This window comes from Antechinus flavipes, chromosome 1, assembly GCF_016432865.1.
Source record: "Antechinus flavipes isolate AdamAnt ecotype Samford, QLD, Australia chromosome 1, AdamAnt_v2, whole genome shotgun sequence".
NCBI lineage: Eukaryota > Metazoa > Chordata > Mammalia > Dasyuromorphia > Dasyuridae > Antechinus > Antechinus flavipes.
The window spans coordinates 469,652,720-469,679,180 of NC_067398.1; the positions used below are offsets into that span (position 1 = coordinate 469,652,720).

Sequence of the window (26,461 nt, forward strand, 5' to 3'; positions counted from 1 at the left end):
GGAAGGAAGGAAAGAAGGAAGGAAGGAAGGAAGGAGGGAGGGAGGAAAGAAGGGAGAGAAGGAGGGAAGGAGGAAAGGAGGAAGGAAGGAAAGAGGGAGGGAGGGACAGAGGAAGGAAGGGAGAAAGGGAGAGAAGGAAGGATGGAAGGGAGTTCTTAGGAGTTCTTAATGGGGTGTGTATGTGTGTGTGTGTGTGTGTGTGTGTGTTATGTTCCCCTTAATCAGTCTAGTAAACCATATGGACCTCTTCTTGGAATATTATTTTTAAATGTATTAAAGTGAAAAAAACAGGACTGCAAAAGAAAACCATTTTTTAAACAAGATTTTTACAATATCATGAACACCAGGTAAAGGATTCCAGTATTAAAGGTTAATCTTAAGAACTACTTGGAGTGGGTGAACGCTATACTTAGCATGGTATCAATGTAGTTAATGCTGCCCCAGAACAAAGATCACATCCATAAGGTCAAGGACAACCCAAGAAAAGGAAATTCACACCTTGTTCAGTGCAGAAGTATCAAGAGACAAATGTCTTGACTTAAAAGACTGTAGAGAGGTAAGGGATTATCTGTATTTCTCTGAGGATGTGAATGAATATATTCCCTAGGGAGTAGAGAAGTGTTTCTCCCTACTTATACTAGGTTTTAACTCTTGATAAACCATTTTTCCTATCATTTTCAATACAAAGATTATTTTTCTTAAGTGAGAAAACAGAAATAAGCTATAAATGGAATAATTATATTTTTTTTTTTTACATTTCACATTTAATATCATGTCATTGAATATATCTTTTGCTTATGGTTTTTTTTTTATTATATTCGCTTCTCTCCCATCCTCCTCCTACCATTTCAAATGCTTGCAAGAAACCTCCTTTGTTCATCCACAGGTAGGTTGTTTCAATATTTAATTTTCTTTATTATAAGAGTCTGACACACACACAGAGAATTCAAAACACCAATTGTAGGATTTAGAGGGCAAATTCAAGACACCTATTTGGGTCACCATATTTCCATGTGAGTATGCATAGCAAAAACAGTTTTCCTAACATTTCAAAACAGCAAGAGAAATAAGCCACTATACATGTATAAAATATTTTTACCTTGTTTCTTTGAAATAATTCTCCTTTTTTCAAAGATTGATATAACTTCCTAGCTCCTGAGTCCCCTCTTTTTCCATAGAGAGTGATATAAACATTGGCAAAAGTTTCAGCTCCCCATTGGTCTCCAGTGTACACAGAAACAATATAGTTAACAACTGGAAGAAGGGAAACAAAAGTATTGTTAATTCAATAGAACGAGTTTAGACACTATTCTGGGAGTGTACACAGAGACCATTTGACACATAAATAAAGGGATCATTAAATGTTCCTTGGAGAACATAATAACACTCAGAAAAAAAAGAAAAGAAAACATTAAAGTTATTGTCAATCATTTTGAAGTCTTAAATAATAAATCAATAACAACAAGGATAGTGGTTATGATTTTCTAACTTTTGTCCACTGAAAGCAATGAATATAAAAGACAAAAATTAATTGGGGCAGTAAACAGCTAGCTAAGATGGTATATGAGAATGAAGACAAATTTAACTTCCTCCCTCTGATACATGGTGGGATGAAGCTCATGACTGGGCTATGGCTCTTAGTGGATATATCTTATTCAAAAGAAACAGGATAGAGAGAAAAAATGTTGGTGGAGTAGCATTTTATATTTAAAATATTTACTTCTGTGCAGATATGTAGGAACCAGAAGAAGAAAGCAGAATAATGAGTAATTGGAAGAAAAAATAAATATAATTTTTGCATGGAAGTATTCCACATAAAATCTGAAAAAAAAAAAAAAAGAGAGAGAGAGAGAGAGAGAGAAAACAGATGAGGCAATTGAGAAACAGATCCAAAGCCTGGCCCAGAGACATGATATCATAGTGATGGAGGATTTCAGTGATTTGGCTATCTAATGCTTTTATATCTCATGAGCAGAGGACCTAATAATTTCTTGATTTGGCTTAGTAATAACCACATTTTGAAATAGAAGCAACATCAACAGGAGTAAATCATATGCTTTTGTACCATATGTTTGCATGTGTGTGTATATATAAACCTGCATATTTATACATACACAAGTGTTTAATAAGTGTCTACTATGTGCCAGGCACTGTACTAAATGCTAGATGTACAAAAACAGACAAAAATAATCCTGCACTCAAGGAGTTGACAATTTAATGGGGGGGGACTGTTCATTCTTCATTTTCAACTAAGACCAATGACATCATGGATAATGTCTTGACTTGCTAGTGACTTGGATTGAAGTGAGACAGAGCTGCACATTCACCGCCTCACTCTCCCTTTCAGAGTTAATAAAGTCTAGTGGCAAGGCAAAAGTCAAGCTGGCTGGAGATGATCTGGGATGCAGCGGATGATGTGGGTGTCTTTGAAATCTTATTAAGTTCTAGTCACTGAAAATAGAATCACATAGGAAACAGTACATATGAGAGATGTTGAAAAGGAAGAATACATGTATGCATACATATATGTGCATGTATGTGTATATATATATATGTGTATAGATGTGTGTATATAGTATATGTGTATTGTGTATGTATGTATACTGTGTATATGTGTGTAGATATGTATGTATATGTGTGTATAGTATGCATGTATATGTGTGCCTATAGATGCATCCATGTGTGTCTATATGTTTTTATCTATACATATGTGTTATATATGTCTGTGTATATATAGTATATATGTATATATGTGCATGTATATGCATATGTGTGTATATGTGCATGTATTATATGTGCGTATGTGTGTATGTGTGCATGTATTTATGTGTATGTGTGTGCATGTGTTTGTACATATGTGCATGCTTGTGTATATGTATATATGTGCATGTATGTATGTATGTATGTGTGCATGTTTAGGTATGTATATGTGTGGGTGTATATGTGTGTGCATATATTTAGGTGTGTGCATATGTGTGTGTGTGTGTGCACGCACGTGTGTGTGTGTGTGTAGCATTGGGGGGGGGGGGTGAGGGTCAAGAAAGGAAGGCTAAGGAATAAAGGTTTTACCAAGGTAAGGGTATGGGTGACTGTGAGAATGTCAACAGGGAATTTAAGATCAGGGAAGGCCCCCTCTCATGACTGTTGGAACATTCTCATGTGCTCCTTCCAGCAGGATAAATCCTCCCATGCTTGGAGTAGACATGCCCCGACCTCACAGATGGGTTTGAGGCTTGTCATTACCCGTTTAACCCGTCTGTCAAAACACTCTTACCAATGTGTGGCCCCTGTGCATGCTACAGCTTCTTGGAGCTACAGGCGAGAGGTCGGTTCTGGTGGACCCCAAAGGAGCCCAGAAAAGGGTTTCCACAATTCCTCCCAACAGAAATGCTAATCCTTCCTGATACCCCATATTCCCCAAGACAATGTGTAAAGGACTATGCACAAACAGGATCAGTACAGGATAAAAAGGGAAATGATCTCAGAGTGAAGGCACTAATATTAAAGAATACAGGGAAGGCCTTCAGGGAAAAGCCCTTAGAAGATTTTAAAAGAAACCAGGAATAGAAATGAGGAAAGAAAATTACAAATATGGGGAATAGTCAGTGAATTTGCACAGTCTAGAGACAAAAGGCCTTGTGCAGGGAACAGCAAGGAAGCCAGAGGAAGGGAATAAGGCAGTGGTTCTCAAAGTGTGGTGCAGTGAATCCTGGAGGGTCTCTAAAATCCTTTCAGAGGGTCTACAAATTCAAAATTAGTTTTTTTTTTCTATTTATGATAAATATCTATTATGTAACCCATATAAACAAAAACTCTTTGGACATATTCTCAATAGTTGTTAATACTGTAAAGATACTGAGAAAAAGAGTTTGAGAACCACTAGAATAAGGTATAGGAAGAGTAGAAAGGTAGGAAGGGAACAGATTATGAAAAGCTTTCAAAGTCAAACATAGGATTTATATTTGACCCTGAAGGCCATATTGAACCACTGGAGTAAAATGAATGTGGGCCAAGGGAAAGTGACATAATCAAGCCTGTACTTTAGGAAGATTATTTTGGTAACAGAATGGAGGATACCTTGAAGTGGGGAGAAATTTGATACAGAGAGACAAGCAAGAGAACTATGGCAATAGTAATAGCATGATGTGATGAGAACCTGTGCAAGTTGCTAGTAGGATCAGAGGAGAGCAATAGTATATATGAGAGATATTGAAAAGGTAGAATAAATATATTGCATTGGAGGGGTGAGGAGCGAGAGAGAAAGAGAAAGGAATAAAGGTTTTAACAAGGTTAGAGTATGGGTGACTATGAGTATGGTCCCCATTGTCAATATGGAATTTAAGAACAGGGGAGGGCTGGGGGATGAGAGTAGAGAAGACAATGACTAATTTGGGGGCATGTTGAGTTTAAAATATACAGGACATCAAGTTCAAGATGTCCAACTGGAAATTATAGATCAGGAGATCAAGAGAGAACTTGGATAAGTAGAAATGAGAACCTTCTACATAGAAATAACAATTGGATACATGGGAGCTGATAAGATTACTATGCAAAATAATATAGAGAATGAAGAAAAGGCCCAGAATAGAATCTTGGCAGTCACCCATGATTAGTGAGCTTAGCCTAAAGGAAGACAATTCCAATGAGCAGGAAAAAAAGAGAAGTTGTAAATGCAAAGAGAATTCATCGATTAAATGAGAATTTAAAAGTTTATGTATAGATAATGAAAGCAAGGAGGCAATGGAAAAGTAACATCAAACTGTAATATGATCATCCATGAGTAGTCAGGAATCAAAATTATCTAAAACCTTTGAACAAAACTAAGGACAATACAAAAAGGTTTGGGCCATTTTTGTTCTTGTATATTACTTTGGTTTTGCTTTGAAGACAAAAGAAAACAAAGAATTATTGCTTGGACAAAAAGGATCAGTATAATAACAGAGAAAGAATGAGGATCTCTTACTCTGCTTCTATTTTCTCTGCCAAATGGAATGAGTTTTGCTTATTATAATAAATGAAATAACAAAAAATAGTAAAAGGGAGTTGAGGATCAAGATCAGTAAGGAAATTAATAAAAGAATACCCTAGCTGTCCTTAATGGATTCAAATTAGTTGGCCTCAATAAACTTCTAATTCTGAGTCTGTGATACTTTGATTTTGATTTACAGTAATTTATGTTTATATAGTATATGAGTTAGTGGGTTCAACAAGTATTTATTAAGCACTAAGTGATGGAGATACAAGAAAAACAAAAGTACATGCCCTCAAGAAGTTCCCATTCTAATGAAGGAATCAACCTGGAAATAATTATGCACATATAAAATATATACAGTGTAAACAGAAGGTAATCTTAGAAGGAAGTGGTACCAACTAGCAAAAGATGGATAATAATAATATTAGATATCAATTAGAATATTTATTTCTTAAGAAAGTCATTTAATAGCCAAAGCATGGATCCTTTGCATTATCTTCTCTGTAACAGAATTTACCAGAGAAAAGAGAATTGGCATTAGGAAACTCTAACTCAAGATTTCAGATTTGCAAATAATTATGTTAATTTATCTTACAGAACTTTATTTAAGCAGTGCAAGAGAACTGACAGACTCTCTTCTTAATTCTATTCCAAAACTTAGCATCAATTTAGCTATTTCCATTTTCTAACTGAACACAATGTTCTGTTATATTTTAATAATGACAAGAATAGTTAAGGCATTGTGTAAACATTTTTTGAAATGAAATAACATCACTGCATGACAACAATTACTTTTCATACAGGTCTCAATAATTCAAGCTATGATAAACTAAAAACTAACAAAATAGAACAATTTTTTTTTTTTTGCAGTTTTGAATGATGAACCTTATGCTTTAATCACATAATTATAGAATGGGATTTTGTACACTTAGAATTACTTACAGTACTGAACAAACATTAAATTCTATTTGCTATTAAAATTGTCTAGAGCCACATTTATCCACGGCCTGAGAGAACATCAAGACTTCAGAAATATGAAGGGTAGAGGAATATCATGAAATCAAATACTTTTTGCATTGATTTGAGTTCAAAGCCTTGTTCACATTGCTCCTATATTTCTATCCATTATTATTATTATTTTATTTTACCTGGTAAAGGGTTTTGGTCCTTAGTCTCTGCAGGGAATTCTTTCACCAATTCCCCATTTTCTCGGGAGAACCAGCAGCTACAGTCAAAGTTCATTTCTTGTTTGGTCTGTGACTCCTCTATATGAAAAGACTTCAAATGCCAACCCTCAAAGCCTGGCAAATCATCACAGCTGACCCGAATCTTGTACACATCTCCAACATCTCCAACTTCAATCTATAATGTAGAGCATTGAGGAAAATGAACAAATTACCAAATCATATAAACTGCCCAATGCCATTGAGTATATACCAACTTAACTCAATTAAAATAGGATTAGTTTTATAGACTATGTTTTGTGATCCTAATTAAGGTCAATCAAAAAAAATAACTCATTTTATTAATTTCTTGTAAACAAGTATTGTATTTTTCTGACAACTATAAGGAAAGACTGCTAATACTGTTTAAGTATTCCTAGGACCTAGCATTAGCAAAGTCTTGTTCATTCCTTTATCTGCATAATAACTCACTTTCTGATGCTAAAGAACTTCAAGCATTTTTCACTACAGCTTAGATTTGGAACACAACTAATGGATCAACCATTCCAACACTGTCATTTTACAAATGAGAGAACTTAGTCCCAGAAAAATAAACTGACTTGCCCAAGTTCTTAAGATTAATTTCTTTCATTATATGTGAGAAATAGCAGAGCTCCCTCTCTACCTTACTTTTAATTGTCTCCTAATTCCTAGTAAGAAGCTCTTTCTTTTGTACCATTTTGTGCTCCCATATATTACTTAGGAATTGAATCTATGATTTAGACTGCTAATCTACTCCAACTACTCCAATTACTTCCTTTTATTTATAAAGAAGTGGCAGTCAGAAGTGGCTATCAGCTAGTAAATAGCAGAATTTGAATTTGAAACTAAATCAGTTAGTTTCACATCTAGTACTCTTTCCCTTATCCAATAACACTACACCATGCTTACTAATTAAGATTTCTACTTCTAAGATACCAGGAATCAATTGGAATAAAAGTCAATCAAGATAAAATAATTGCTGAATTTTCATTATAACATATTACAAAAATACATGCAATAGGAGTTAATGCTTTGGCATTTTAGTGGAGAAAAAATGAAATATGATTCATCAAGATTGGACTGTGCAGAGGAATAATTTATACTGAATGATTTAGATAATAAAAAATTCAATTTTGTTTTCTTTTTTTCTTTCCCTTCTTCCTCCCTTCTTCTCTTCCTTCCTTCCTTCCTATCTTCCTTTCTTTTTTCCCCTTTCTTTCATTATATGTAAGAAATAGCAGAGCTTCCTCTCTACCTTACCTTTAATCCTAACTTTTTATGGATGAGTATTAATTGGGAGCTAAGTGGCTCAGTGGGTCTAGAGTTGGGAAAACCTAAGTTCAAATCCTATTTCCAAAACTTTTTAGTTATATGACTCTGGGCATATCCCTTAACCTCTGTTTACCTCAGTTTCCTCTTCTGTAAAATGGGGATATTAATAACATCTCAAAGTTTGTTGTGAAAATCAAATGAAATAATATTTGTAAAGTGTATGTAGCATAGGGTCTGACACATAAGAGGTGATATATATAAATGTTAGGTATTTATTATTATAATTAATCCTGGAAGCTCTATTCCCATAAATTCTGCCCTTAAAAAACCAACCTAAGAATCAAAAAAAAAATGTCAAATTAAAAGAAACCCTTGACATAAACTAGTCTAATTTCTACATTGTATAGGTGAGGAAGGTGAAGCAAGCACAGAGAGAAAGTTCATGATCTTCTCTGAAAGAAATGATTATTGACCAAAGATTTGGGAAGATCCAGAATTTCCCCTTATTCTATAGTTCTCAATTCAAAATTCAGTCTCTTGAAGGACATTACTCATAATGAGATTTACAATCTTGTTCTGACTCTACTCAGGTGGGGAAGCCTTTGTGTTATATTCAACTTTAATGAAATTGAAGTCTTTATTTAGATTGGCCAAGACTTCTTTGTTCTTGTTCTCAAAGAGGACTATGACATCATGGAAGGGATGTCATGACTTGCAAGTGAATTGGATTTAAGTGAGGGAGGGCTGTGAAAGGTCATGAATGCCATTTTCTCCTTTGGAACCATCTGGTCCAGTGGCCAGATATAATTCAGAATGACTGGAATGGCCCAATTACAATGGGAGACCTTAGCCTTTTCAAGCTAAGATCTTCCTTTGGTCTTAATTTTACTACAACAATACCCATTTAGTGATTAAGTCTAGGTAAGAAATAAGGTAAAAAATGGCCCCTTTTACCTAGTTCTAAAAAGGAAAAAAAAGTCAATCTGGAAGGGGAGGGTTTCTGGTCAAAATATAAACAATTATTTTTTTATATTCTTTGAGTCATCAGAATCTAAACAATGAAGGAGTGAGATTTGGGATGGAACCTACTTTTAGCTAATCAAAGAGAGCCTGCGTGATTTAATTTTAAGGCATACCCCCAAAATTTTCTTAGAAGTAAATGACAGCATTTACACTCTCAGTTATTGTTTGCTTGCATTTTAATTTTTCTTCCCAGGTTATTTTTACCTTCTTTCTAAAACCAATTTTTCTTGTGTAGCAAGACAACTGTGTAAATATGTATACATATATTGTATTTAACATATATTTTAATATGTTTAACATGTATGGTACTGCCTGCCATCTAGGGGAGGGGGTAGAAGGAAGGAGGGGAAAAGTTGGAACAGGAGTTTTTGCAAGAGTCAATGTTGAAAAATTACCCATGTATATATTTTGTCAATAAAAAGCTATAATTAAAAAAATAAAGAGAAAAAAAAGAAGTAAATGACAAAGTTCATTAGAATAAGTATAGCCCCTCATTGTAATATTCATTCTCTCCTTACTTGTTAACTAGTCAGAGTTGATTGCCACTTTCAGAAACATCTCTCTTCCTTGAATGAGCCCACTGCCATGATTGTCTTTGTCATTCAAGACTGCCACTAACCTCTATTTATTAAAATATTAGCATTATTTTTAAAAAGACTAATTATTCAGAAATTATGTCTTACAAACTTTTAAAATGTCAAAGTGGCTTAGAACAATTGGAGTGGGGGGGTGGGGGTTAAACCCAGTATATCTGGCCTAGCCTATGCTCTTTCTACTTTATTGCATTAAGTATTGTAGTATTTGGGTACTTTTATTGCTTTAATGAGCAGAAATAATGCACGTTCTGTGGCTCTAATTCTGAAGCTACTACCACAGTTCTGCAAGAGAACTTTGACTCTCTTTGTCCCCCAAATCATCCTATGCAGATAAAGAAAATAAGCATAAAAAAATCAGCAGCCTGTGTCTCTCCTTAAGAACAATTATTACCTTATAACTACATTGTCTTTGGGGTTCAGAATCAAAAATGAGGAAATATACTGAAAGAGGTGAGATGAGTATCTAGAACTACCACAATTAGGAAGCCAGGGAACTTCAACTAAATTCAGATTTTGCAACTTAAACCTACAGTGTTTCCCCTTGAAGGTACAACATTTGCTTATAATCAGAGATAATGATGGAATATAGCAGAGAAGTCCCCCTGACCTTAGAGTACTTTTGTTCTAACAATTTGTCAATGATTCTAAAGGAATCAATAATCCTGAGTCCTCCCACCCCCACCTGAGAGTGCAATTATTCTAACAATTTGTCCATCAATGACTGTAAAAGTCTTCTGGCCTAAGAATATAATATTTCTTCCCTTATTTTATAGGGAAGATATATTAGGGATCCTGAGGCCCTCTGACTTTAGAGTGCTATTAGTCACTAATTCTAATCTGTCAATAATTCTAAAGTCTTCTGGCTTTAGAACAGTCCTAGATCTGCTGGTCAGTGATAACCAAATTCCTGAGACTTGTTCTCAGTTCTATCTCTAGGCCATAAAATTAGCATATGACATGAAGAACTGGATAAATGTGTTTCCTTGCTTCTGTTCTTTGCTAAATCCTTTTGGAACTTAGCCCACTTCAACTGGCTTTATAATCACAATAAACTTTGCCCCTTGACTTGGATATGGGTTGAAGCCTGCAAATTCTTTTGAGACACCTCCAGACACAGGTCTGTGACCCCCAACCTTTTGGGGTCTTTTCTGAACCTCAATATTGGGTGGCCCAGTACGGGGAGAATCTGGCCTCCCCTGGCTTGATTTCCTCATTGTTAAGGTAAGCCTCCCATGTTTTTTTTCCCCTCAATCCTAAAACTGCGGCACCACAAGCTACTGGGTCATTATGCGCTCCATGCTCAGCAAGGTTTTCTTGACTAGGGATGCCCAGACATGGAAATTCTTGCAATTTTCGGCAAAGTTCCTAGAGAAACTTTGCCACCTTTTATATAGGGATGCTAGAGAAGACAAAGTGCTATACAATGGCTTTTAGAAAAGAAATTTTATTGCTTTTGGCAAAATTGAAACAGTCTTCTTTCATGCCATTTTTGTCTGTGTCTGCATCTCTGTGCTGAATGTCTGTGTCATGTTTGTTTTGTGAGCTAGATTGTGTTACCTGGAAAGATTCAAAATCAGCCAGTAAGAAAAAAAAAAGGAACTTCTATGTTGTAGTTAGAATGCTGGGAAGATTATGATTCCCACCTTAAAACGGGAAAAAGCCTAAGTTTTTTCTGTGGATCTCAGCTCTGGCCAAGCTGAGGGCTACAGAAATAAGTTAATTAAAATTAAAATAGCAACTTAGCAAAGTTTTGAGAGCAATGATTAAGAAGTTTGAAATTAGTTATTTTGAGATTGCAAGAAAAATTCCTAAAACATTGGGGATAATTCCAGGAATTTATCCCATTCTGAAAGAAAATTAAAGGAAACTGTGGTGCAACATTCCATACTCTTTCTTCTGAATATTCAAATCATTGACTTACCTTCCCCCAGATACCTGGGAGGTCTTAGCACCATAATTTTGACCAACCCTATCTGGAGCAGATAAACCAAAATAAAACTAGAAAAGATACAAAGACCTATGGCAGGGACAAGTGTCTCCCTGGTAACCGAGAGTTAACAGCAGTACAAAAGCTCCCTATTGAGACCATCTGCAGTTCCAGAGCATCTCAGCCAGGCAATCCAGTTTGAGATGGACAATTTAGGTGTCTGCAGTCGTTTGTCCACTTCGCTCAGCATCTGCTTATAGAGTAGCAGTAGTCATGCTCAAGACAGTTGTGCTGCCCCAGGAGGGGCACCCCAGGGCTGTCAGAGACTCCAAGGGGGAAAGGTGATGCCTGAAATTGCTCCACCTGTCCCCACTCAGAAGAACAGGCCCTGCTAACTAGGATACGGGAAGGATCCAGATTTCTGAGCAGAGTATCAGAGTATGCACAGACCATCAAGGCAGGCAAACCATGAACATTCAGAGGCCTGATACCAAACTCCAATGTCCTTTGAAAATGCTGAAATACTAATTAAGGAACTAGGGTTACAGGACTGGAGAAAGAGATCAAAGAGACTGCCAGTCGAAAGACAAATGCCTGTACCTTGGAGATTTCCAAGGGTGGTTGTTTCTAAAAAATAGGCAATCAGAAAATAGTCTCAAGAACTGAGTCTTCCAGGACAATTCCAATAAAATAAGGGGTTTCAAAGGTAAAGCATAACTAGCAATCACAGTCCAATTAGGGTTTAAATAATAAATCAAGCAAGGAGTAAAAAATGAAAAAGGACTGCTGGAAGAGTGGTGGGTTAGGAGGATTGGGCAGAAGTGCTTGACGTCAAGTGAATAGGAAAGTAGGGGTTCCCATTCTTTCAGGTATTTTGAGAAAAATCCACCAGCTTTCCTGATCCCTTATCTCTTTTATCCTCCTCTTTTTTTTTTTTTTTAACTGAAGGAATCATCCAAGGAGGAATAAATAAATTGTCATGTAACTATCCCATATATATAAGTCCTGAGAGTGAATTAAACTTCCTATACATAACAGACTAGTACAGCAAGGGTTTTTCACTCTGAAACTTATCTAAAGATCTCTCAAACAATTACATGTTACCCAGTCAGGATTTTACAATAATAAATATTGATAATAATAAATGACTCAGTCATAATTTAACAGTCATTCATCAACCATTTCCAGTAACCCCCAAATCAATGAGGCTCAAGGTCCATGGGACCAGGGATGATGTTTCATCTTCTAGAGCTGCATCCTGCCGAGAATGGGTGAAGAGCTGACTATTCCGGGGAGGGGGTTGGGTGTGATGTGATGAAAGCATTCAAAGAATCTACAAGGTTGATCCAGGGCCCAGAAGTAGGTCAATAAAGCTATAATTTGACCAAAATCTAAAATAGAAAACAAATCTAAAAAAACCCAAATCTTTAAAAATATCAATTAAACTTTTGGAAATAACTCTACCAAATTATAGATCACATTTATGGTTAAAGGTTAGAGCAGTCTAAGATAGAAAGACTGGTCCACATGGACTGCTACAAGATGTGGAGAGGCCAAAATAGATTGGCCAGCACCTTCTCCTGTAGAGAAACATGCTTGTATCACAGGACAAATGGTTATCAGCTATAGTCTCAATAAATAGCAGTTAGGTCTCTCCTACAACTGTGCCAATTATCCTCTCATTATTTAGAAACCTTCAAAAATCTGAATGTCTATAGACACATATCTAGTAACAGATAGATGACCAGGCTAAATACTTATTTGCCTAAGCATTTAAGATAAAATGATTACATATAGTCAGATTGGAAACAGCAAGCTATGACATAATTGAATAATGGTTTCTACTGACTATTGGTTCTAATCAGAGAAATCAGTCACTGGAGGAAAAAAGCAGGGACTATAACATAATATAAACAGTCAAAACTGAGTCTTCAGCACATACAGGACACAGGATAAAATAGCCTTAACTCAGTTTTATTCCAGGTAATTGTCTCAGTAACTTTCAGAAGATGGAGTTTTAAAACTTCCAAATAATATTAACTACAGGCCAAAGAAATTTTACCTCCAATAACAAATCCCATTAACCAAAGCTTCAGATGGATTCTAAACAGATATATACCAAGATCTTATATTGATAATAGTAAGAGATTTGTCCCAGAAAGTTCACAGCTTATCTTTCATATCAAAGTAGACCTTTCTAGTTTCAACATTATGCAGATTATTTTGCTTAGAATACCTAGTACATAGAAAAATTCTAAATTGCATATTGTTCAAAGGGACAAAGACAAAAACTATTATTCTCTGAGTTCCTTTAAATAATGGTACAACTTTAAGATGATACAATATATTCAATTAAAACTTACACAGAATATCCTATTTCCACATAAAAGAATCTGAAAGATTCTTTAAAAATGTCAATTAAACTTTTGGAAATAACCCTACCAACTTATAGATCACATTTATGACCATACTCTAAACAAAGAGACCATTAGCACTTAACAAAACAAACATTCAGTCAATTAACATTGTGTAAAAGTAAACTTTCCCTTTAAACCATAAATTGCTCTCTACAGCCCAGAGCCAGATAAATTTATCTCCATTGTTAAAGCAGCAGAAAGCAGTGGAGGGAAGAGAAGAGGGTGAGTTAAATCTTCACTTTTGAAGACAAAAGATCCTTTCCTCTTTCTCCCTCCCCCATTCAACTTCCCTTCATAATTAACTTTTAGGGTGCCAGATCCTTCTCAGTATTTAGCCAGCCAGTGTATTTTCTTCCTCCAAACAAATGATCCTTCCATTAAAAGACTTTCCTCTTTCTCTTTTTGACCTGCTTTTTCCTTCTTATCTCTCTCCTCCTTCCTGAAATCATTCAAACCTTCAATTGTTCCTACAAATCAATCTTTCTTAAATCATCTTCTTTCTCCTTTCCTTTCCTTTTCCTTCAAAACTTTTAAGATTCAAAATATAGTGAATAGCTAAAGAACTTCATAAAACACACATGTTCAGCAGAGTTGACAAATTTAAAGTATAATATGTTTACAAATTACCCAAAATGTTTCAGAAAGTAACATATTTTATCTAATTAGAAACATGCAACCTCTTCAGACAACTTATCAAAGCTATGTTTTAACAAACTGTTGTTAAACTGAATCAAATTAAATACAGCTTTAAAAAAGTTTTTTCTTTTTTTTTCAATATTCAAATTCCTAAGATCTTATACTCAGAATAAACAAATATAGCATGCACAAAGCAACAATTTCAAAATCACAATATTACTTCAAATGGCTTTTTCCCACTTAAGTAAGTTTAAAAACCACAAGCAATTTTTTATGCTAAACACCTTTGCAACATTGAAATGACCAAATGCCAAATTTCTTAATCATTATTCTTAAAATTTAACAGAGCTCATTAATCAACAAAACAGCCAAAAAAGTCACAAACATAGATTGCACAATTACAACATTTAACATATAGGGTGAGCTTCTGATATCTTAGGAATGCTCGTGAAGGGAAGTTTTTAAAGGTGACAATTTTTTCCCTCTCAGAAATTCAAATGGAGTCTTGTTAAATAGGCTCCAAACTCCAGTTCGTTGTGTTCTCTGCCTTCACAGAGAATGCTCAGACATAATCAAATACCCAGAACCCAGAATTGTGTTCTAGGACACCCAGAGTTGTGCCAACTGGCACCCAGAACCAGATGGTATTTTTAAAACACCCAGATTTATTGTCCGAAGACATATTCAGACCAGACGTGTTTTGATAGACATTCAGAACAGATGGCACTCCAGTGGCATCCCGCTGATTATTGGTTTGTCAACCTGTCTTCTGGGGACTGAAACACTAGCAACAGACAGACAGACAGACAGACAGAGAAAATCACTTGCCTTGCAGGGATTTTAAAACAGATTCTCCTGGGGCCTGGTGAAGTTCCTGAAATGAGCCTTGCCAAAGCTGAAAACTGTTCTCTTCCCGGGGACTTTGAAGGAATCCAGAGTGACTACCCTCTCCAAAAAAAAAAGGCACAGACCTCCAGACCTCAGCCACCCCAAGGCCCAAGCCAGAGAGACCTGAAGATCTCTAGTTTCTGATCCTGCTCTCATATCTTGCTGGGAAGCCTCCAAATGTAATGCTGGAGAAACTGAGCCAAGATAGAGATTAGAGAGTTTTTAATATTTTATTTGAGAGGGAGATTGTCTGGGGCCAAAACAGGATCCATATTGACCCTAGCAGACTGAATGAGACTCAAGTCTCAAAGCATTCCGTATCAAATGAAGAATTCCAGGGATTTTTATAGGCTCTAGCTATCAGGGAAATAAAGGGGAGGGGGGTAGAGCACTGGTGAATGGATTTTTCTAGGAAGGGACCATAAATCTGGTTCTGACAGTAAGGATCATAAATCGCTATAAGTTGGGAGTGAAGTAAGTAGTCAAGCTAGAGACAGGAAGCATGGAAGGAGAGATAAAGGGTGCCAGCTAGGTATCTGAGATGAGCTATCTGCTCTTATGGAACAGGGCTCCCAGCCCTAATTTATATCAATTCTAATCCTCAGGAAGTCGGGGTTCAACTAGGGGGACTGAGGCAGAATAATTTAGGGAAACTGAGGCAAAACAATTCAGGGAAACTGAAGCAGAATAATTAAAGCAAACTGTGGCATAACATCTTGACTTTTTTCTTGTGCAGAGACCCCTTCTGTTCCTTTGGAAAAGCACCCCAGAAGATATTAAGGGACCCTCTCCACTCCACTCCCCAGAATCCTGAGTATATCTCAGTTGTGGGGATTGCTAAGAAGATCCACATAGCTCAGGTCCCCCTGTCTGCTAAATCTTCTTATCTCAGAACAGATTAAGAAAAGAGAATGCTCAAGGACCATAGGGAAATTCAAATTCTGCTTTACCTGAAAAAATAGAGGAAGCAGCAATAGCTGTGGGGACTCCCCACAACCTTGTCCAAACACCTCCCCATCCCAGTTTGGGAAAATGGAGATGGAGTGAGGGTCAGGCACCATGGTCAACACTGCCTGAGCCTTGGTAGCTGAAACTACCATCAAAGGGAGATTCTGGCACCAGTCACCCCAGCCTGCAACAGCTTCTGTCCATAAACTGCTTGGAAAGGATCTGGGAACCCCTGGTAGCAGCCAGCATGGCAGTATAAGGTGGAAACCAGTCAGTCTCTGCATTTGCTAAGACCACCATTCTCTGTTTCAGTTGTGGATATATATTAGCCATGTAATTTATGGCAAATTATTTTATCTCTGAATAATTTTCTGATTTGTAAAGAGAAATAATAATGATTGCTGTTGTGGCGATCATATGATTGCAAAAGCAATTAACATAAAACATGATATATGAATTTTAGCTGCTTCATTGGATATAATTGCCTTACATTTGATAACTTTACATGGGTTTTTAGATGTGACCAATATGCAATGCCAATGTTAAGGTAAATGATTTCTAATTTGCTATTTGAGATATGATAGTAAAAGTGTTTTAAAGGAGCTCTAATCAAAGTCCACTAAAGGGATATATAAATTGTAATCTAATTACACTGACTGTTAACAGAAAATTTAAGAGTTTTGGGAACTTTAGGAAAACAGAAAAGCAGTTTGCTACTACTTTAAAGACTCTGGTAACAAACAGCCTGCTTTTGACTTATCTAGATTTCTGAAGGCCCTGTCAGTAAAAACTGGCACCTAAACCATTTTTCTGGCTCACAAAAGAGAAATGATTCGTGTGAATTAGAAAATAACCAAATAATAATTCAGTTTGTCTAGAATGTTTAATCAGAATTTGAGGAATCTCATGAACTAAAGTTGTCAATTTTAAAATCTGTTTTATCTCAATTTTAAGAATTGCCTTGTTTTCTCCCTAAAACAAAAGGAAAACTTATTTAAAGGAATAGAAATTGCAGCTAAGACTATTTGGCTATTACATATGAAAATTCTAAAATTGTTAACTAAGTCTTTAGGAGTTACTGTCATCATGTTAAACCTAAAATTGGCAATTATTATGTGTGGAACAAGAGGGATAAGGTGAAAGCCTTATAAGTTCAGGAATATGAGGAATGCAACAGTTTTTTCCCCTTCACAGTATCAAACAGCACAACCCATGAAAACATTAAGAAAAGTTGGGGAGGGGCAACAGCAAGCTTAGTCTCTTTAGAGTCTCTGTCAAACCCCCCTTAATTTGTAAGCTTGCCGGTTTTCTTGAAACCAGGGTAAGCAAGGTCATAAGAGCTTAACCTACTTAGGATGTATAGTTTCTAAATAAGGAATATGTTTACTAAGAATCTATAAGTTTGTTTAATGATTGATGCTTTGCACTAGGATAAATTTAAACATATAAGATATATTAAACAAAATCTTCTATGTGTGTAAGTCCTGGTAAACTTTTAAAAATAATGTATCTATCTCTAAGCTATAATAAGTAAAATTTGCTATTAGAGATAAAAGCTCCTGGGATTGTAACTGATATTTTTTTTAATTTTACATTTGATTGTCTCATCATTAAGTCACTAATCCACCATTCAAGAGAAATGCCACAAATTACTCAGAGGAATGTCTTCCTGAACTGTCATAGGTGAACATTTTATCTGAGCAAGAGTTGGGAGGACAACTTAGCCTCTGCTCAAGGCCAGATCCCTCTGTCTCAGTTTCCCATTTCTGTTTCTTTGTTTCCCACCTGATTATTCCTGAGTGTGTCTATAAGGTGGAATTATTAATGTATGATCAGCTGTCAACAAATCTAAAAAAGCTTTATCCTCTCATGTGTGTGCTCTCAGGCTGAAGCCTGAAAAACCTGTTTTGATGCTATTATAATCATATCCCTGCTTTTTCCTCTTATAGCAAAGTTCTATAATCAGAATAAATGGTTAGTAGAAGCCATGAGCCCAGTTCAAGTATCCAAAGGATAAAATGGTTTTCTACCATAGATATTAAAGATGTGTTCTTTTGCATACCATTGTATAAAGATTTAAAATTTCTTTTTGCACTTGAAGGGGCAAATCCAGGAAAAAATAATCCCCATCAATTAACATGGACAGTCATATCCACAGCATGGAGGTAGCTCAGGGCTTCCAGGACAGCCTCCACATATTTGGACAGGCCCTGGATATCCAGAATGTAGATGATATCTTGATCTGCAGCCCACCCAAGAGGCTTCTCTGGCTGTAGCCATAAAAATCCCTAACTTCCAGCCCTCCTCCCCCACCCAAGATTGAAGTTTCTTTGTCTAAACTCCCACATTGCCTATCAGTCTGTTAAGTATTTGGGCCATGAATTAACTCCCACCTCCCTTTTGCTCACCACAGAAAGGAAACAATTTTATCACTCCTTGAACTTTCTTCAAAAAAACAGCTGTGTACTTTCTTGAACATGGCTGGATTTTATACCTAACTTTAGTTCTTGCCAACCCCCTCTGTGATTCTACTGAAGGCCCTGACACAGTTCCCCTCAAATGGGGGCCTGATCTGACCAAGGATTTTAAGACCCTGAATTTCTTGCCCTGGCCTTAGCCCTACTTAAAGCCTTTTACACAATACACTGATGGAAGGTGGGACCAGGTTCTTGGGATCTTCACTCAGTCTCTGGAACCCTATCCCAGACTCCTAGCTTACTTCTCAAAGAAACTTGGCGTCTTTGGGGGTGACCCTCCTGCCTTAGAGCAGTGGTTACCACAGCCCCTCTAATTGAGGAAGCCTCTAAGCTCACCTTCGGCTAACCATTATAGGTTCTAACCTCCAACTAGGTTCAGAATATTTTTGCTCTCATGGAGTTTTAGAATTGGGGAAAAGAATGAAGGTGAACATCTATACTGACTCCAAATATGTCTTTCATGCTCATGGGGTTTTGTGGGAAAAGGGGACTTTTGACAGCAAAAAATAAATAAATAAATAAACAAATAAATTCCTTATTAAATATGCAGGCTACATACAGTTATTGCAGGCTATCCATGGATCTAGAGAAGTTTCTGTTATGTTTTGTAAAGGACACCAGAAGGGAGATTTACTTCAGGCCAAGAGAAACAGGCTTGCAGATTCAGCTGCTTCTGCTGCCTGTTTCCTTCTGACCATGGCACCTTTAATTCCCCAACTCCTATACTCTCAGCTCCCAGGAACAGGCCCTTTGCTAAAGAAAGGGGTTCCCCCTTTCTCCTTCTGGGTGATTTCAAACATCTGAAGCCTGCCAATGGAAACTTTTCTTTGGCCTAAATCAAGCTACCCACTTGGAAATCCCTTATGAAATCTATTTACCTTTACTAATTGGGTAGAAGCTTTCCCTTGCCAGACTGAGAAGGCTCAGGAGGTATCAAAGTGTTTGCTAAAAGAAATTGTACCTTGGTTTGGCCTGCACAGCTCTCTGCAGAGCGACAATGGCCTGGCCTTCACTTCTCAAATAACTCAAAAGGTGTCTGAGGCACTTATGATTACTTATCATCTCCATTCTGCCTGGCTTTCTGGGAAGGTGGAGAAAATGAATCACCCTCAAACAGTCCTTATTAAACTGTGCTGAAGACTCAAGAGAATTGGGTAAAGAATCTCTCATTAGGATTTCTTAGTATCCACATTGCACCTTGGGAGAACATTAAGCTAAGCCCCTTTAAATGTCGACATAGGGAGCCTTTCTTAACCTCTGACATTCTTATAGATCCAGAACAGCATCTGGTCACTCAGTTTGCCACACAGCTTGGTGCAGCCCAGAAGGCCCTTTCTGAATATACAAACGAATATCTCCCTAAACTCCACAGATACTCACATTTAGATTGTCTCCCTTATAAACCCAGGGAATGTGGTATACTTGAAATCTTGGAAGGTTCAAGGTGCTGACCTTCTGGATATAAAGTGGAAAGGACAATATGAGGTCATTCTGACTATTCCAATATCAGTCAAACTCAGTTTCCCCAGCTGAACTCATGTTTCTAGAATTAAGAGTGCTACTCCTCCTATTACTTCTTCTCACTCATATATTCCTGAATATTCCTGTGAACCCATAGAAGACCTGAAATTACTTTTCTGCAAGCCTCCTGGAAACCCTGGAACTATACTGGATAGAGAAGGGTGAAATTGCCTGTGTCCTTCTCTCCCTCAGTCTAGCTTTCTTGTTATTTCCCACTTTTTCCAGGTGTACCTTTAACAACACTCTAAGGATGAGAACTCTGCTCCTACTATCTTCTCTCCAGCTCTCTTGGTGTCTCTCTGTGGGCCCTCGTCAGTGGGGAGATAACTCCTTAGTCTTTAGTCAGGCTAGGGAACTGTGTGTGCAGTGGGAGCATTCAGGATTATTGGGTGGCCTATCAGCATCCTCAAAGTAGCCCACAAATGAGACCTGACACATAATTTGCAAAGGCCCCATTCCCAAATGTCATCATCTCCATCCTGGATGCCACCCCATTTATACTAGCTACCTCCCAGGGGAATAACTTTAACCTGACTATTGCCTGTTTTCTTGCCAGAAAGGATCTCTTACCCACATATCCCTACACCTCTATCACAGGTACAGAAACTGTCACTGTGGCCTATACATCCCAGATATTGGGACATTGACTTGTACCAATACTGTCAGAGCAAATGAGTGCAATCCCTCTCCTACTGTCACAATTTCACCTTGACAACCTGTGCTAGCTGTTCAGGTGAATCAAAGGCTCATGGTACTTATGACTATGGGCCATCCCTAGAAATAACTGTGGGATATCCATTCCAAAATTATTCTGATAAATTCACTCATAATGCTTCTAACCCCACCTTCCTTCAAGCTTCTTCATAACCTCCTGAGAACTAACATTTCTATTGGTATAATGACATGTAATTACAATCATCCTTGGGGACAATTAACTAGGAAGCTACTAAAAACTTGACTTCAGGTACCATCTGTGCACCAAAGGGATATGTTAGAATATGTTACTTCAGTGTTTCCGAGGGACCTGTTAAAATGAATGCCTCTTGACTAGAACCCTCCTCAACCTGTAATCCTCTCTACCCAATGCTTAACACCCTTCAAACATTATAGTGCTTGCATCCTAGGACCTGTGAGTGCTCTTTTCATTGTGTATAATGCCATTGCTTCAACACTGCTCCCATCCCTTAAGTAGACAAAAATGGGGATTTGGGGAAATTGTTCTTTGATATTTATGGAAGGGCACAGCATTTTAAGTTCCCTGGGTAGGATATTTAGAACATGAGAATATCCTCTCCAACTTGTCTGCCATATTTGGCCAACTGGCCAATGAAACTGCACACTCTTTTCAACAGATCCAAGAATTTTTGGACTCTCTTGCTAACATGGTTTTAGATAACAGGCTGGCTTTGGATTATCTTTTTGCCTCAAGTGGTGCTGTCTGCACCCTTGCCAAACTCCTGCTGCATGGACATCAACAACTCAGGGAAGGTTGAGATTCATACTGAGAGAATCCTAGAGAAAGCTGGCTGGATGCGAGATATTCATGAAAGTCTCATCTCACCCCACCCCATCCCCCTGCTTTCCTCTGGGTGGGGATCCTGGCTATTGTCCCTACTAACCCCTATACTAACTCCACTTTTAATTATTTATTTCTGCTCATATTTGGCCCCTGCATTTTTAACCTTCTTGTGAGATTTGTTTCTTTCAGACTCCAAGATATGACATTCCATATCTAAACCCCATGGGCTAACTGATTCTTCCACTCAACACCCCTAGATGTTGCTGCTGCATCTCTCTTTCCCTTCCCTTCTCTCATCTCATCTTCCTTCTCCTTCTCCTCTTTTTCATCCTCCTTCTTGTTTTTCCTCTTTTTTCTCTTCTTCTTTCTTCTGCATCTTCTTCCTCTTCTTCCTTCTTCTGCATCTTCCTTCTTCTCCTTCTTCTTCTGCAAGTCTTGTGCCTCCCCTCCTCAGTCTAGACCCTAGTAGGCAGGGACAGCTCTACACTCCTTATCAACCTGAAGCAGCTCCAGAAGATGAGATCTTCCTCCCTTTGTCCCAAATGAATTTGGGGATTCAAACTGTTTGAGAGAGGAAATGATGGAATATAGCTTCTAGGGGAGACAGTAGTAGGGAGGTCCTCCTGACCTTAGAGTACCTCTAACAATCTGTCAATTATTCTAAAGTCTTCTGGATTTACAATCAGTGATCCCAAGTTAGCCTGCCTCTCCTTCTTCCCCCCTCTGAATGCTATCATTTCAGTAATCTGTCTGTCAATGATTGTAAAAGTCTTCTGGTGTAGGAATAAAATAAATATATTAGGGATACTGAGGCCCCCTGATCTTAGAGTGCTGTTATTCTAAAAATCTGTCAATGACTCTTAAGTCTTCTGGCTTTAGGACAGTCCTAGATGTGCTGGTCAGTGATAACCAAATTCCTAAAATCATTTCTAAGTTCTACTTCTAGGCCATAAAATTAGCATATCAATGACATGAAGAACTGGATTGATGTGTCTTCTTGCTCCAGGGTCTTTGTTAAATTTTTTTGTAACTTAGTCCCCTTCAACTGGCATTATAATTTCAATAAACTTTGTCCCTTGACTTGGATATGGGTTCAAGCCTGCAAATTCTTTTGAGATGCCTCATGACACCAGTCTGTGACCCCCAGCCTTTTGGAGTCCCTTCTCAACCTCAACAATAATGTATAATAAATAGGAATTCTGCCACCAAACTAAAATAAAAGTATTTGAGAAATTTAGGGAGAAATCATCAAAATTAAAATGTAACTTTTATATAATACCTATTGAAAATAGAAAAATGGCTTTGGAAAAATCATTTGATAAAATATTAACTACAAAAAGTATAATTCAGAGCTAGGAAGATTTTTAAGAATAGATGTTCTTTTTTTGCCCATTGGGCCAAAACGCATTATACTTTATATTCACAGGCAAGAATATAGCATCAAGGGGAGCATATCATATCTCTGTGTTGTTTAAATATGTTTTTGACAGAAAAGCTAAAGTTCAGTTCTTTCACAGTAGTGTTAGACTTCACAACTTGGCTTATGTTCTGGATCCTATTATTCTTAGTGGAGCAGAATCCTGTGTCCCTTCAGAAAGACTTCTGCAATTTGATATTCATAGGTTGGCTCCCTAGGGGGTAGCTATTGTAGCATGGTTAAAAGAATTTTCTGAGCATGCATTCCTAAAACTAAAGCTTAAGAGCTCCAGTACTGTGTATGCCTTTAATAGTCAGCCAGTAGACATAATTAGTTCAGAGCAATGTAAGAACAGAAGTTAACAAATTATTCTTTCCATAATTGTGTAGTATAGCTATTCACAAATACATATAGCATCAGTAGGCAGAGTATGTACAAACCTAGTGCACACAGATTGTGAGGCACAAACAGATAGAAAATATATACCACAGACAATTCATGCTTCCAGTACTAGAGAGCTCAGATACTTTTTCTTGTAGTATTCTCAAGTTGCTCCTCTTTGGCCATAGGGTCTCTGCTGAGAGATTGGTCAGCTAGAATTCTTGATCCTGGTCCTCTCCAAAGACTTACTTTTATTAGCCAGAGCTAACTCTTTTTTTTTTCTTTCTTGACAGGCCCTCTACTGCCAAAAGTTATGCTCCTTAGAGATGCCTCCACTGATGTCTCCCTCTATATCTTTTTATCTCTCTTTTCTCCTTTCTTTTCCCTTCATTTCCTTCCCCCCTCCTTTTCCTCACCTCTCTTTCCTACCCTCTTTCCCATCTCTTCCTCTTCCTCATACTCTTCCTCTTCTTCTTTTCTTTCTTCTGCAACTTTTTTCTCCTCCTTCTCTCTCTCTCTCTCTGTCTTTCTCTTTCTCTTTCTCTCTCTCTCTCTGTATCCTCTCCCCTTTTCTCTCCTGTCCTCCCCTCTCTTTCTCTTCTCCTCTTCTCTATCTCTGTCTCTCCCTCTCTCACCCAAGAACTTTCCCTCCCCACAACACACTAGGTATAGCGCGTCTTACTAGGTAAGTAGCTTTGCTACATCATGGCTAATATGAAGAGAGAAATCTTTTCCAGCTGAAGAAGCAAAGAAAAATTTCTCTTAAGAGTTGAGTGCTTCCTACAAAAGTGGCTCTTATCTAAAATTCCAAGGGTCACACACACACTATTGCCTTGATTATTTCAAAGCTGTAAAGTCTCCTTTTTATATGGCATCAGTGACCTAACCAATCTTTGGCCAGTCAATTGCAAGGTGCATCTTTAACTTTTTGAGGAAAAAGTTCTTCACATTGTAAAAGAGTAAATGGCCAGAAACATATATTTCTATTTTCTTTAACACATTGATTTCTTATTTTGTTATATAACCCTTACTTTTTGGAATTATATTAACAAAGTTGGGGGAAATCAATTGATTAGGGTTCCCTGATGAATGCGCGCACACACACACACACACACACACACACACACACACACACTTCAAGAATAATAACTTTAAGAATCAGGATAGTTTTTAAATGATTTTTACATATTAGCATAGTCATTTTGTCACATTATCATTACCATCCCTATGATGATAGTATCTCTCTTAATAATATGATTTTTCAATGGCACTTTTAAGAATATATTTTTCTCTTTCTGACAAAACATATCTGATTATACATAATAGATACAAACAGTGAGTAACTAAATAACTTCTATTTATTTAAATTTAAACAAATAACATATTTATTTAAATTATTCTATTTATTTAAATAGAAGTGTTTTTTTTTTAATCTTACTGCAACCAAGATGTGTGACTACTATTAAAACAACTTGTTTTCATTTAGTTTATAATACTCATAGTTTTAAGTCACTTGATGGTATTTTCTATTGTTAGTAAGCTGACTTCTTCCTGGGAAAAGCCTGAGAAAGTACATTTTAATGTTACTTGATTTTAAAAATGACTTTGGATTGACTCTCCGTTTATGAAAATGGTGGAAAGGACTGGTAGGGGACACAGAGACAAATATCAAAAGGTACAAATATCAAAATATTGTACTTGGGTTAAACACAAGAGGTTCTTATTCCTCCCACTCCATTCTAGAAGATGAGCTCAAGAAAAGTTTATTGGACAGTTTGTCAATAAGCATTCTTAATGCACTTGATGAGGTACTTAGTAATTAGGTGGGGTTGGCAAAGTAAGCCTGAAGCACTGATAAGAGTATAATACAATCTGAAGTAATCAGGGAAGGGGACTGATGGGGATCAGCTTAGCCTTACAGTTCATCCTGGTGAACATCTGGGGAAACTTCACCTTATTGTATCTGAAAGGGATAAACTGAGTAAAGATTTCTCATAAGAATGTGGGCTAAACCTATGCCTTAACTGTGACTTGAGACCCTGCAATAAGAAGTTGAAATATAGCTAAAAGCTGCAGGTATTCCATTATCTTATACAAAACATTTTTTAATGTTTTATAAACAAACATTTTCTTCCTACTCCCCCTAATCCCCACCTTTTCATTAGCATTTTAGTATCTAATATGATAAAGAGCATGCTATTGACTAGTACATATTTAGTCTATGGATAAATTAGAACTTTCCAGCCAATGGGAGAAAAGGACAGAAGGGAATGGGCCTTCTAGTTAGGGTCTATTTACTCTTGTATTTTGCAGTTTGCACTTTGTACTCCTCTACTGATACCTTGTCTATTGGGAGTTGCCTTTTTTCTGAGATTGTAATATATCCTTTTTTTTTGCCTTTTTCCTTAAGAGAATCTGATTTTTATTTGGGTAAGGGTCACTGTGCTATGCAGATCCAATCAGAAAGCCAAGTTATGATGTCAAACCTCCAAGGTTTAAATTTCCCCTAAAAATATGCTCATAGACTATGCCATCCTTGCTGTGTATCTTTTAGGTTAACTGGCCAGTGTTGGGTCTCATGGCATCTTTATTAACACTCCCTGCTTCATGATGTCTTTCTCCTTGTTATATCTAACTAACTCTTTTAGGGTACTAAACTCCTCCATAGATTTAGCCTGCCAGTCAATAGTATATTCCTACCTCATGGCACACTCCCTTTCTCCTGGTTAATTGTGAGTTCCACCAGGGAATTTGTCTTTTCCATTGTTAATTGTTAAAAACCCCTTTCTTGCTAACTATATGTTCTCCCAATACTATTTCATAGTAACCATTTCTGGTGTCAAGTTTACCTCTTCATTTTATTCATAAACCTCTTCATTTTATCATAACCTCTTCTCAAAAATAAAAGTACCTTTTGGAAAGGAAAAAGTCCTTGTGAATTCATCACATGTACCTTGAGCCTCATATTCTGAACTTGGAATTGCTACCAAAATCCAACATTTGGTGCCAGACCTCATCATTTGTTGCCAAACCCCAACATTTGGTGCTGGACCTGAACCTCATCATACCTACTAGATGACAGGTGCAATGCTGGGAGCTGAAATATGAAAAAAAAATAGAACAGTTTCTGCTCTATATCACCAAAAACTGAGGAAAGATAGAAGGGAAGAAATAAAAAGCATATCCTGAATTATAATATGAGAAATGGGAGAGGGATGGTTAAAACAACAGTATCGCTTCTCAAGGAAAAATACTAATAAGA

The 26,461-nt window shown here is 37.0% G+C and overlaps 1 protein-coding gene across 1 annotated transcript in view; it reads right to left on the bottom strand.

The window, feature by feature from the left end:
- LOC127546725 (lipoxygenase homology domain-containing protein 1-like) overlaps window positions 1–26,461 on the bottom strand; it is a 407,210-nt gene that overhangs the window by 17,479 nt on the left and 363,270 nt on the right. The window contains exons 30-31 of the mRNA XM_051973697.1: window positions 6,121–6,334; window positions 1,100–1,254 (exon numbers count right to left, since the gene is read on the bottom strand). Of these exons, the coding sequence (XP_051829657.1) occupies window positions 1,100–1,254; window positions 6,121–6,334 (369 nt within the window). The remainder of the gene's footprint in view (window positions 1–1,099; window positions 1,255–6,120; window positions 6,335–26,461) is intronic.